The sequence below is a fragment of the Vicia villosa genome, linkage group LG6 (assembly GCF_029867415.1).
Source record: "Vicia villosa cultivar HV-30 ecotype Madison, WI linkage group LG6, Vvil1.0, whole genome shotgun sequence".
NCBI lineage: Eukaryota > Viridiplantae > Streptophyta > Magnoliopsida > Fabales > Fabaceae > Vicia > Vicia villosa.
In genome coordinates this window covers 33,569,929-33,584,510 of record NC_081185.1, presented here as the reverse complement: position 1 = coordinate 33,584,510, position 14,582 = coordinate 33,569,929, and the positions used below count along the sequence as shown (strand labels likewise).

At 31.9% G+C, this 14,582-nt stretch overlaps 1 protein-coding gene across 1 annotated transcript; it reads right to left on the bottom strand.

The window, feature by feature from the left end:
* Positions 1–10,269: 10,269 nt before the first annotated feature.
* LOC131611423 (classical arabinogalactan protein 11-like) lies at positions 10,270–10,944 on the bottom strand. Its single transcript, XM_058883449.1, has one exon. The coding sequence runs from the start codon at positions 10,854–10,856 to the stop codon at positions 10,482–10,484; it is 375 nt and encodes a 124-aa protein (XP_058739432.1). The 5' UTR covers positions 10,857–10,944; the 3' UTR covers positions 10,270–10,481.
* Positions 10,945–14,582: the final 3,638 nt, after the last annotated feature.

Below are 14,582 nucleotides of genomic sequence, written 5' to 3'. Positions count from 1 at the left end.
GAAAAAGTAAAATAGCCCTGTTTGATCGAAATAGCCGAATTAAGCGGTATAATTAATTATCTGGAATTAGATGAAAATTTACGTGGTTGCTAAGTTTAATTAGTACATTAACGTGGTGGTGTTCTTTTGTCGAAATTGTGATGTTAATCGGTTGATTAATTAATGATTGAATAATGTCCAATAAATTTAAATATAAATACTTGGTTTCTTGCTAGTGAGTTGCAAAAACATGAGAAAAACAACTACAATTGATAATTTAAAGATGTGGTTTATGTTTGTCATTATAATTTAATAGTTGATTAATTAAAGTAGTGAATTATGTAATTGAACATTAGATGTTAGAAATAGAGATGACATAGTGAATTGAATTCATATATTGAGACATTAATGAGTTGATTAAATTAATAGTGAATTAATTTCAATTAGTCTATTTAATTAGAAAATACTTAGACTTAGATTAATTATTCGGTTTGTCGGTAAATAACGGTATCTTGAGAATTTAACCGAACGAATCGAATAACCGTTAAAGAATAGAATTGTATCCGAATTAACCGGTTGAGCTGTGTTTTTAGTGACTTGGGAGTATAACCCGAAAATTCGTAAAAGTTATGAATATTAAGGATTTAACCGGAAATTAGATAACCGGTAGTGACGCAGGATATACCCGATTAATTAGAGATTATTAGGTGAATAATTTTGGTAGTTGATAATGGATTAGCGAGTTAATTTAAAGACTAACCTATGGAGGATTATAAGACTAATTTGACTTGACTTAATGTGTCTATTTGTTGTAATGATTTCGTTAATATGTGAAGTTATATGTTTGTCGTGATGTGTCGAAACATGGCGATGTTTGTGATGAATGGTAATACGTGATGTTGTATATATTCGTGATGATAATTTTGTGACTAAGTGAAGATGAAATATTATGGTGACGTGAATTACCTCGTATAATGGTAATTGATTGTGATATAGGCTTATGCCTCGTGACGATATGTGATTGTGATGAGTATGCTGTGTTATCTTGTTTGTCGAGTCATATTTCATATGCATACTCTGTGACGGCCTGGATTGGCAAATTAGTGACGAAGGCTTATGCCTTGTGCCTCAGATTCGGGCAATTGGTGACGGGGGCTGAAGCTCCGATTGGTACCACATGCATATACATGAGTCATGTCCCATGTGTCTTACGTGATCATAGTTATGACGTTTTGTGACTATATCATGATTGTATTCCATGACTTGTTAAATGATGGAAGTATGTGAAGATGTAAATTGATGATTTTATGATTAGTATGATGATATTAATATTTGTGAATGCGATTAACTGAATATGTTTGGTGTGACTTATATGTGATGTTTTGTGTTTAGATGTTTATGTGATGTTTTATGACTAGATGTATGACTTATATGCTATGACGGTTAGGGATTGGACTTGTGATTTATACTTGTGATTCATATATAATTGATGTGAATATGAAGTGTCGTGACTTGTGGTGTGATGAAAAGTACGTGAGATTTGTGAGTTGGTGAAAGTATGAAGTGTATGGCGATATTAATACTTGCGATGTGATAACTATATATGCCTGATTCCTAATATAAAATTTATCATGCGCTCACTTATATGATTTGATATCTCACCCTTTTCTCTTGTTCGCTGTTTCCTTTATATTGGTAACGTGCAGGTGTTCGAGTATGAAGATTTAGTTGCTGTTAATCGAGTCGGTTGTCGCTCTGATACGTAGCACTCGGGGGGACGATTTATAATATTTATGATGTTGTTGTTTATTGTGACTATCCTGGTTTATTAGAATGATATGTTAAGTGAAGTTGCTTTATTAATATGATGTTGTTTATGTGATTAAGATGTTACTTGATTCGGAAATTGAGAATCATGATTCCGCTATTTTATTAATAAAAGAAGTTATTCTGTTTTAGAATGTGCTATGTATCCGCTAAATGCGATGAAGTGATTTATTGTTGAAGTGAATATGTGACGCCTCATTTGTTTGTCGAGAAATTTTTAAATACTCTGATATTTTCCGCATTATAATTGTCGGGTAGAAATGGGGTGTTACAGAAGGTCCAAATCCAGTTGGGTATAGGTTATAAATAGAAACATTGTAACCTAGAAAAAGAAGACAACCACCGAGCATAAAGATGTAGTCATTAGGGTTTGTCAAGGTAAACCTACCGGCATGTGGGAAAGTTACCTATGTGATCCTCGAAGCCTGTAGGTAAGAGGAGTATTGTTCTTGGAGGAAGCTTTGAAGTAACTCCAGGTTCGTGGTCATAGTCAAGGTTCTTGGCTAGGGATTTTCATGGAAGTGTGTCTTCCAAACTTTTAGATATTCGAGATTAGAAGGAGATGGATATTAGGTCGTTGCTACAGCTCCTGGGATTGGAGAGCTGTACAACATCATTGCGATGATTGGAATTGTGATAGGGATATCTCATATCTAGGGAGGACATAGGTAGAAAGGTCACTAGGTAGGGATTAAGTGAGGGGTTTCTTGGGACTAGTTAACTCTGAATTATTACTACTGATAGTGGACTTCATTCCTGGATTGGTATGCTCCCAGAGTAGGTGTGATTTCACCGAAATGGGTTAACAATTTCTGGTGTCTTTTATCTTTCAGTTTGGTACAATTCTGTACATATTCTTTGCTGATTGTTCTTGAGAGAGCACATGTCTTGACATCTTTCACGACATCTAAATCTGTTATGCTAGAATTTCAATTGGTATCAGAGCAGGCATCCTGTTCTATCTTTGGATGAGATCCTGGGAAGATACTTTCTGGTTCAGCAAGGAAGGTTGATGATGAGAAGATGTGTTGATCGGTGATGTGTACATGGTCCCTAGAAGTGGAGGATGGACTATGTTGAACATCGAGGGCATTGTTATGCCGTCATAAGGGTTTGATTTATTTTCAAACTTAAGGTGTTCTGCCGGTATATGATGATGGGTACACACCTTTGCTCCTAGAAGAAGATGAGGAAATGTTATGGAAATTCCGCTGCATGGTATCTCTTTCAAACCTGGTTCTTTTCAACATTAGGGTTTGATGTCCTCTGAAAATGCACTCATGACAAGGCATGAACAATGGTGGAACAGTTAAAGGAGCCAACGATACTTGAGTTCTGGTCTCAAGTCCATTCATAAAGGCACCTTTGCATGGATGATAGGTTGCTTCTTCAAGAAACATGGAGAAAGATTGAAGCCATACAGGATGGTCTCAACGAGAATCTTTAAATCTCTTGACTCCTTTTAGGAAGTGTTTTTGACTCTGGCTATTTGAAGCATAGTTGGATCATCTGGATAAGGGTTGTTCAAAGGATTATGTCAACAACTTAATGATCAGATGTTTGGAAGGAACCGATGTTCTTCAACATGTTAGAACAATACTTCAGCAAGTAAGCAGTTACTGGTTCAAGAATAGATGTTTGGATGCTAAATAAGATGTTGTGATTATGTTTGTTTGGAACCTGCTCCTGACCTGGAAGAGGAGACATCTGATTTGTACATGTTGATCAGGACACGACCAATAGGCTACATGCCTCTGTGTCAGTTTATTTTTGGCCAAGGTATGAAGGTGTACAATAGATGAGCTCTTGAAGAACTCATAAAGGCATCACCATTGAATCCCTTATGTAGGAGAAGCTCATAACTGAAGGACTCTTTGGATCAAAGAAACCAGATGGGTGGAATATTCATCTCTGAAATCAAAGGATGTGGATTTTCCAGCGTCTTCGTGAAGAAGGTTCTTTAGGATGGATTCATTTATGTGGTGATCTCGCATAGTGAGTTGGTTGCAGTGAAAAGGATTTCATAGACCTTTGTGCTTTGAAGAGGTAGACATAGTCTGAATAGTCTACTCAGGAAGGTGCAGGATAATGGCATTCAAACATCTCATAGTCAGACAAAAGGTATGTACTTTGTGCATATGAGATATGGTCTCTGCAAGGATGATCAACCATCACCGGTGTATTTTCTTCGATCCCCTGCAAGTATACTAGGTTGTTATGGAAGTCCTCTCCATAACCATAACAAAGATTCTGAGAGTTAGAATAATTTCAGAACTGATGTTGAAACATCGTGTTTATCCCCTGCTTCTCAAGCTAAGGAAGTACATTTAACTCTGGATGGAATTAAGGGTCACTTAACTGACCAGACAAAGAAAGGTTGTTGAGGCTATATAACGAATCCACTCATTACAAGTGGTAAATAATAGAATCAATTGTCATCTTATAGTTTAGAGACAGTTGTATCAGCTGACTGTATCTCTAAGAGAAGAATCTCTATTTCTCTCATACTGCAGTGGTAAGATGTTTACTTCTCGAAGGATTTGAGCATAATGAGTCCTTAAGGGAGTGATTCAAGAACCTGGAAGGGGTTGTTGAAAGAAATGTCCCAAATGATGCTGTGACATCATTGCTAATAATAGTCTGTGGAAAAGACTTGGGACCAAGAACCATACTATTCAAACACCATGTTCAGAAGTAAGAGTTATATATATGGTTTTGAGAAGTATCTCAGTGGGAAGCTCCGAAGTCTGTTTCCGAGATTCGTAGTTTTCTTTGTCGTTACTACAGAAAGTTCATAGAAGGATTTTCGAAGTTAGTGTTGCCGTTAACTAAGTTGAATAGAAAGGGTCAAGCGTTCATTTGGGATTCGAAATGTGAAGAAGGATTCCAAGAGTTAAAGAAAAGGTTAACTAGTGCTCCTATTCTGACTTTTCTGAATTTGACAGAATCTTTTGTAGTATATTGTGATGCTTCATTAATGGGGTTAGGTGGTGTATTAATGCAGAATCAACAGGTAGTGGCTTATGCTTCAAGGCAACTTAAAGTTCATGAAAGGAATTACCCGAATCATGATTTAGAGTTGGCAGTGTAACGCCCATAATTTAATTAACTATTTAATTAAATTGATCAAGGATTTATTCGTTGGAATTAGTTGAAGTCAGAATTTATCAGTATTATTCTAAAGGCGTAAATGGATTAATGTGTCGGTTGGAGCAGTTAAGTTATGGTCGGATTAGTCGTAGAAATACAATTGTGAGTTGGTATTACTTAAGTTATGGATCGATTGTAGTTGTGGAATATTATTGGGAATAATATTCGTTTATGTTGTGTGACTATTTAATTATTTATAGTGTGTTTTGCGATTTATTGGATATATAATGGAGTTAGTAGTATTGGGCCTAAGTGGTAGAGTTATGGGTTAAGCCCATTAGTGAGATAGTAAAGGTTAGGGTTTTAGAGATTTAATGTCATAACTCATTTTGGTGAAAAAGAAGAGAAAGAAGAGAAAGAAGAGAAGAAGAGAGGAAAGCTAGGGCATAAAGGGGGAAGAACTCCATTGGTGAAGATGAAGCTTTTTCTAAGGTAAGGGTGGGTTTCTTACTCACTAAGGGTTGGCATGATGATGGGTATGGTAGAGATTAGGTTTCATATTTGAAATCCATGGATGAGTGAAGAATTACAATGTTGATGAATATTGAAATTGATAAATGGTTTGCTACAAATTTGATGTATTATTAGAGGTTTAGATGAGTGGATGATGTTGTGATTTGTGTTCAACCTTTAACCTTTCAATTTAATAGTTTTTGTATTGTTAAGGTTTGTGATAGATTTCCATGAAATTATGGTTGAAAACATATTTTGAATGATTATTGTTTATGAATGATGTTAGCTGGTATTGTTATATGCCTCTAATTGTTGTTTGAGAAGGGTTTGGTGTGGTGGAAGTGGCATTATGAAGGTCTGTTCGCTCTGTTATTTTTCTGCATAATCGCGCATCCGCTAAGCGGCCCCTGGCTTACTAAGAGGATGTTGAGTGAAAATTTGAAAATGCGCGAGCTCGCTAAGCGGAGCTGGTCTGTTAAGCGGAGCTACGAAAACTGAAAGTTACTGTTTTTAGTCTACACAAGCCCTCTTTAAGCTGGTTTGTTGAAAATTGAACTTCATTAAGCGCGCTGGAGGGTCGCTAAGCGGACCCTGCTGTGTAAAACTTTTTGTAACTTTGAAATGATGTATCTTTTGATCCGTAACTCCTTTTTAAGTGCCGTTTGAACCTCCGTGAAGATCTAATTGATCTCTTTCTGATGAATATGACTTGAAAACCTTTGGATATCTTTTTGAAACCTTTTCTTGGTTTGTATTTTCCGATTTAATTATGTTTTGCGAAGATGAATGTTTTGTGTATGTTTGTATACCGTAAAGACATGGATTGAGAACCATTAGAAGATTATTTAATATGACTTATACTTTTTGTATGTGTTTGATATGTATGAATTGATAATGATGTTGTACGCTATATGCAATTATTTGTATGTGTTTGATATGTATGAACTGATAATGATGTCTTGCGATGAATTAATAATGAATAAGTTGTTATTAGGAAGTTGAATATATCGTGTTATGATGTTACTTGATTCGTCTCATATGATGTTATTGCTAATATGATGAATTCGTTGTTGTTATGGTGGAATATGATGAATGTGTTCATGTTGTTGTTAATTAGATGAATTATTGATGTTTATTGTTAATTAGACACATTGTTGATGTTTGTTGTTAACATGATGAATTAGTTGTTGTATTTTAATTATTTTTGTTACTAATATTTTTATATTGAAATTATTTTTAATTTAAGATACAATATTTTTTAAGGTAATATCTGGAAAATTAAAATATATATTATTGATGTAAATCAATTTTGATAAAACAATTTTATTTTAATTTTAAAAATATGTCTTTCTTTTAAAAATAATAAACTAATTTGGTAAAACAATTTTTTTTCTTATTTACATTTTTAATACATTTTGAAAACAAAAGCGTGCGTACCACGCTAGTATTCGTGCGAACGCACGAGTATCCCACTAGTTATTATTATCACCACATCATTTGAATTGTAAACATGAAAAAGTCATATGAGTGTATGCAACAAACACTAGTTTCTTCATTTTCCTTTTATCCCTTTTTGTTCCTACACACATTTCAAGAAGCACACAAACTGCTAGTATTTTCCATTCAGAAATCGAAGCTACTTTATATTTTCAATTACTTAAAATATGATCTTCATATGCTAAATTTGAATTGCATTAATCCTCAATCCATTTAACTAGGGTTTACGTTTCCCTCTAAATTGTATGATACATTTCAAATCCCATACCTTAAATCGAAGGTGCTTAATTTCATCAGTAACACAAGGTCAAAACCTAACATTTCAAAACACGAAGAGAAGCGAGAACCAGGAGAGAAAAGAGTGAGTATGGTGAAAATGGTAGTAGCAGCGAAGAAAGTGAGACATTGCTAACGAAGCGCAAAGGGAAGTGGGACGTTATAGTGAGAGAGTGAGACATTGTTGACGAAGTGAGAGATAGAGTGAAACATTGGTGTATACAAATAACCTAAATATAATTTGACTTGTACAAATAACTTAAAATAAACAGTTACAAAATTATATAAAATATATATTCAATTAAAATATCATAATTGATAATTAGCCTAGTGGCAAGCTTATATTTTTGGAAGCCCGAGGTCTTCAGTTCAAATCCTCATATCAACCCAAAATTTTATTATTATTGTTTGGGTTAAATAAGTTTTTGGTCCCTCTAGATATAGCAGTTTTCAACTTTAGTCCCTCGAAATATTTTCTTCAAAGAATGGTCCTCCTAAAAATTTTAATTTTAACTTTTTGTCCCTCCTGCAATTTAGCGATGATTTTTACAATTTAGTGACGGTTTTAGTGACAGTTTTAGCGACGGTTTTTTATTTAGCGATGAAATTGGCGACCATTTTAGCTACGATTTTGCCATGAGGGACCAAAAGTTAAAATTAAATTTTTTAGGAGGACCATTCTTTGAAGAAAATATTTAGAAGGACTAAAGTTGAAAACTATTATATTTAGAAGGACCAAAAACATATTTAACCCTTATTGTTTTGTTTCACTAAATACAACTAGTTGGAATTGAACCATCATCTTGTTAGAAGTGAATAAAACTTCTTAGGTCCGGTGGGAGACACCTAACATAATAAACAGACTTCTTAAGTCAGCTAATGAACACATACTATTTAAGAAATCTAATTCAAATTATATATTTTTATTAAACCTTTGTTAGGTTGGTTTTAAAATCACCCGACCTAACTAAGTTACAAATATTTACTGAATGATCACTACATCGCTTTTTAAGTCGGGTGACACGTGAACTAACTTAAAAACTCTACTAAAAAGATATTTTTGAACTAGTGATGAACCAATACTATAATATACCTCCTACAAATTCACTATGAAAAACACATCAACTAGAAGCATCAGATTTATAGTGTATATATCTTATACATAATAAAGACCTCGATACAAATGACATTGATAATACAATAGATCTAGCCAAATTTAGTTTTTTTAAAGGAAAAACTCTTACTATTAAGAGTCTGAATACATGTTATTATATTAGTAAAAACCTGAAAATTAACAAAAGATGGAACTAAAGTTAATTAAAATATATATAATTATGCTATAGTCTTGCAGTATAAAGAATGAATCCGTACATGATATTTTGATATGTAATCTATGTAAAAGATTAACTAATATATATATATATATATATATATATATATATATATATATATATATATATATATATATATATATATATATATATATATATATATATATATATATATATATATATATATGAATAGTGAACTACATATAATTTAGCCTATACTTTATATATGAAGTAATATTTTATTATATTTATTTAAATTGTTGTTGATTTTGATATAATTATCCATGTCTATTTTAATCAATTCAATTGCCCTCTAGATTTGAGAATTTCTTTACCCACCTCCCTATTTTCTTGGTCACCTCTGATGAAAAATCCAAAATACCCTTACTTCGGAAATGTATTTCCGAAACGCTTTTTTTTTTCAAAATTTGTCTTATTTCGGAAATGCACTTCCGAAAACACGAAAAAAAAGTGTTTTCGGAGATGCATTTCCGAAAACACCTTTTTTTTTGGGAGAGGGGTGTCTTCGGAGATGCATATCCGAAATATTCCAAGACCAAATTGGTCTTGGAATGTTTCGGATATACACTTCTGAAAAAATTCAATAATTATTAAAAAATTAAAATTTCATAAGTAAATTTTGAATTATATAGAATTAAATATAAAATTTATTCATTAAATAAAATTAAGACAAAATCTTTTTTTAATTTTTTTAAACTAAATAAAAAATTATAACTCATTTTTAATTATGAATCAGAATAGAAATATATAAATATATAATAATAATTATTAATTTTGTAAGTGAAATATATAAATATATAATATATAAATATATAATAATTATTATATAAATATATAAATATATAATAATTATTATAAATTAAAACACTCATTTTTTTAATTTTTATAATTATTATATAAATATATAAATATATTTATAATTAATACATAATAATTATTATATAAATATATAAATATATAAATATATCATTATTTTTATAAATATATAATAATTATTATAATTATTATATAAATATATAAATATATAAATTAAAACACTCATTTTTTAATTTTTTGTAAATACATAATAATTATGATAAATATATAAATATATAAATAAAAAATTATAACTCATTTTGTAAGTGAAATTATTTTAATTTTTTTAATTAAAATTATTTTAAATTTTAAAATATGAATCAGAATAGAAATATATAATAATTATTATTCATAACTCATAAATTATATCAAAATATATAATTATTATTATTCATTACTCATAAATTATATCAAATTTATGATATATGAATTAATTAATATCTTAAAATTAATTTTTGGGATTTTTAGATTTTTTTTTTTGTTTTTTCGGAGATGCATCTCCAAATTAATCAAAATCCCAATTTTTGGGATTTTTTCGGAAATGCACTTCCGAAGTCTGGAAAAATTTAGAAAAAAAAAATTTTCGGAAATGCATTTCCGAAGCAGGGGTAAAGTGGGGTTTTCGCTAGGGTTGACCCCATAGGAAGGTGGGTAAAAAAAATTTCCTAGATTTTCATAGCATGTAAGTCTTGTTCTTATTTTTCAATAACATTTAAAAAATTACGTGATTTTGGTTATATTTTAATTTTTAATAATATATTTATGTTATTGAATAACAAAATTATTTTTTTAATTTATAAAATAAGTTAAAAATAATTTTTACCATGTTTTCAATTAAAATGCTTTAAAGATATAAAAACAAAAATTATTAATTAAAAAATAAAACAAACGAGATCAAAACCATTGTTATCAAAAAAATCCTGTAGGGCACGCCCTTACATACTTATTTACAACCTCATTAGCTATGGAAGTCATATTTATTAATATAATTTTCTTGATTTCATGATGTCACATTTCACAAACACAACATAGCACTAGGTGCATTAATATTACAACAACACATTTATTTCCTCAAAATCTCATTACTTAATCTTAAAAAAAGAAGCCAGCTGCAACAACGGCAACAACAGCCGATATTTTAAGAGAAGAAGCTCCATTGGTGTGGTCGGAAGGCTCAACATCTTCTTCGGGAGCTGCGGGCTCATCATCAAAAATGTCATTGTCAAGGCCGGGTGTAGGAGCGCCAAAGTCAATGGGCTGATCGTCATCAGCTGGGGAAGAAGCGGGAGAATCCGATACAGTGGGAGGAGTTGGTGAGACTGTTGGTGTTGTTGCTACGGGTGCAGATTCTTTTGGTGAAGATGGAGCTGGTGATGAGGTGGGCGATAAAGCCGGGGCTTCAGCGGCCATGGCCACGCCAACAACGGCTACATAGATAAGTGCGAGAACGAATATCTTACTAACCATTACTGTATTGGTGTTGTTGTTTTTGTTGTTGTTGTGTTTGTGATGTTAGTACTTCTCTAACAAATGATATTAGAGAAAATACTAACAATCGAATTAATGTGATAAATTAGTTTGAATGGAAATGACCATTTTATATGTTTAAGATTGTGAGGGAAGTTAGGGGAAATTGTGGTGCAAGATTAAAGAGACAAATTAAGGTTTGGGAGTTTACGTTAAGTTAATGGATATGCATGGCTTGAATTGGAGCCAAAGATAGGAGATTAAATATAGACATTTTTATTAGTGTTTCTAATTCTGGATTTCAATTTTCTACACAATTGCAAATCATGGAGGGGCTATATTAACCACTTAATAAGTATATTTTCCATAAATGAATTATATTATTATTATTATTATTATTATTATTATTATTATTATTATTATTATTATTATTATTATTATTATTATTATTATTATTATTATTATTATTATTATTATTATTAGCATTCAACGGGCACTCCCATCTGTCTATTTTTTTATCGTGCTAACGCGTATTGTCTTTTATAAATTTTTTCGCATATGTCTTCTGAAAAGTAATATTATTTGGACACAATTGTTAAAAATAAAAGTAAGATGATAAATTTTTATGAAATAATCAACATTAAAAAAATGTTATCGAGACCAACATAATAATGCAAAGGAGAAATTATCAAAATTATAAGTTGTCAATCGTATGGTACTTCTTAGTAGTTAAATGCTAAAAGTTTCAAATTACCTCATTTTTTCCTAAGATCTTATCTCTTATATTATTTATTTTAACTCTCTCTCTCACACACATTAGAGGATGTACATAATAATTTTACACTATTTATTTTTCTAAAATTTGAAAATATTATGAAACTATTTATATAATATGACAAATTTATTGTTTCTTATTGGATGATAATATATCATGTGGTACTTAGCTTTTTGATTTTTGTTTTAATTATATAACTCGTATCAATACAAATAGTTGATAATTGCACTAAATCTCAAATTAAAACAACAACATTAAACATGGGCATCTCTGTCGGTATTATAGTAATGGGTTTGTTTCTTGATCATCATTGTAATGTTAAATCTTGTTAAAGTGAAAACATTAGCATTTTTGTAGTATAATTGTGAGAAATTGGAAAAAATATAAAATAAAGTGTCATATGGTCATTAATTCCACCAACATGAAAAACCTCTCTTGTTAATATCAATGTGTTAGGAGTTGGCAGCCAAATTCTCCATTTTTTGGATAGCCGTTTTAAAGTTGATGTCACTAAAAATCCAAAACTTATCTCTTTTCCTTCTCTTTTTTCCATGTCCTTCTCTCTTTATCTCAAAAATCCGTTTATCTGTGCATGTACAGTAAAACAAAACATAAAAGTACAAATCATTTTACCATATAACAACACAATTAATAGCAAACATAAAACCAATTTATTTAATAATAAAAAGAAAAGGAATGAAAGATACAATAACATAATAAAAAAGAGATATAAATAAAAAAATAAAGAATAATACATTAATACTTGAGTAAAATGTTGTGAAAAATGATGTCAAGAACAAAGTATATTAGGGAAGACAAGAAGAACAACAATGATTGATTATAATTGCTATTCTTTTACTTTCTCTTCAAACAAGATTACAAGTGTTACAAGAATAACAAATAACCTTCTCACCCTAAATTATGATTTGCAGTATGCAATGATGAGAGACTAGTATGCTATTTATAATAAAACCTAACATACTAAACTAATGGAATTTTTCACAAATATCCATTACAAGCCAACTTAGGGTACAAGCTAACTTAAACAATTGGACATCACAAACAGGCCCAATTTGAAATACTAACAACCATAGCATTTCAACACCCACATACTAGAACACACTTCGACTACAATTTGTAGGTACTTCGACACAATCTCTGTCGAACCAAAGGCTACCCTTCGACACACTAGAGTTTGATCCAATTCTCACAAATATCCACCTTGGAACAAACTCTATAACATCAAAGAACAAACTAGCTTCCTTCATGCAGCTTTATATATTGTGGAAAAACTTTTAACTTGGCAATGACTTGGTGATCATAGCAGCAGCATTGTGATCAGTCGAAACCTTCAGCACTTGGACTTCTCCACGCTCGATTACTCCTCTAACGAAATGCAACCTCGCATCGACGTGCTTAGTTCGCTCATGATATGCTGAGTTCTTCGACAGGTGTATTTCACTTTGACTATCACATTTAACAGGGAACCTCGACCTTGAAGTTTCAGCTCCTTTGCAAAACCATCAAGCCACAATGCTTCTTTCACAGCTTTAATGAGAGAAATATACTCCGCCTTAGTGTTTGATAAAGCAACAACCTTCTTAAGTGTGGCTTTCCAACTAATTGCAGTACCAAACATAGTGAAAACATATCCAGAAATATATTTTCTAGAATCCATACAACCTGCATAATCAGAGTTGAGATATCCTTCGATTAATGCTTTACTATCTTCACCCAAGGCTCCACCATAAATTAGGACCCTATTCAGAGATCCATTTATGTACCTTAAAATCCACTTATAGGTGACTAACCTTGCCCCAGTAGGTTTTTTAATCAGTTCCGAAGTGTGATTATCATGAAGAGATTTCATCTCATCATTCATGGCCTTTAGTCATTCAGTCTTATTTCAACTCCACATAACTTCCTTGTAGTCTCTAGGTTCTTCGTCTAGAACCTCACTTGCAGAGATTAAGGCATAAACTATAAGATCTGCATACCTAAGTCTCTGAGGTGGCTTGATGACTCTTCTCGACCTATTTCTTGACAATAGGTAGTCATCGACAGTTTCCTCAACTTCCTCAGCATCTTCTGCTTCTTCTTTGACTTCATATGGGATATGCAATTCAGCATCAACATGCTCCACCTTAACAGGAATCTCTACCTGTTCTAGCTCTTCTTCAGATGTTTCCGCACTTCGACCAACATCACTAGTTTTCTTAAAAGCCATTTCATCTTCATCGAAAACTACATCTCGACTGATGATCATCCTCCTGTGACCTGGCTCTAGGAACCATAGCCTATAAGCTTTGACTCCTTCAGAGTATCCCGTGAACATGCATTTCAGAGCTTTAGGTTCGACCTTGTCTTGCCCAATGTGAGCATAGGCTACGCAACCAAATACTCTCAGTTTGTCGAGATCTAGTGGATGTCCCGACCAAACTTAATTAGGTGTCTTCATATCTAATGCAATCGAAGGACATCTGTTTATCAGATATGTTGCTGTTGAAACAACCTCAGCCCCAAACACCTTCTTTAACCCACCACTAGTCAACATGCATCTGACTCTCTCTAAAATAGTTCAATTAAACCTTTCATCCAAACCATTTTATTATAGAGTACCTGCACTAGTTTTAATTTGTGCCTTGCAATACTAGAGGCATCACAAAAGTTGCCGAACAACTCATTACAAAACTCAAGGGAATTAGGGAAGACAAGAAGAACAACAAGGATTGGTTATAACTGCTATTCTTTTACTTTCTCTTCAAACAAGATTACAAGTGTTACAAGAATAACAAATAACCCTCTCACCCTAAATTAGGATTTGCAATATGCAATTATGAGAGACTAGTATGCTATTTATAATAAAACCTAACATACTAAACTAATGAGCTTTTTCACAAATATCCATTACATGCCAACTTAGGCTACAAGCTAACTTTAACAATTGGACA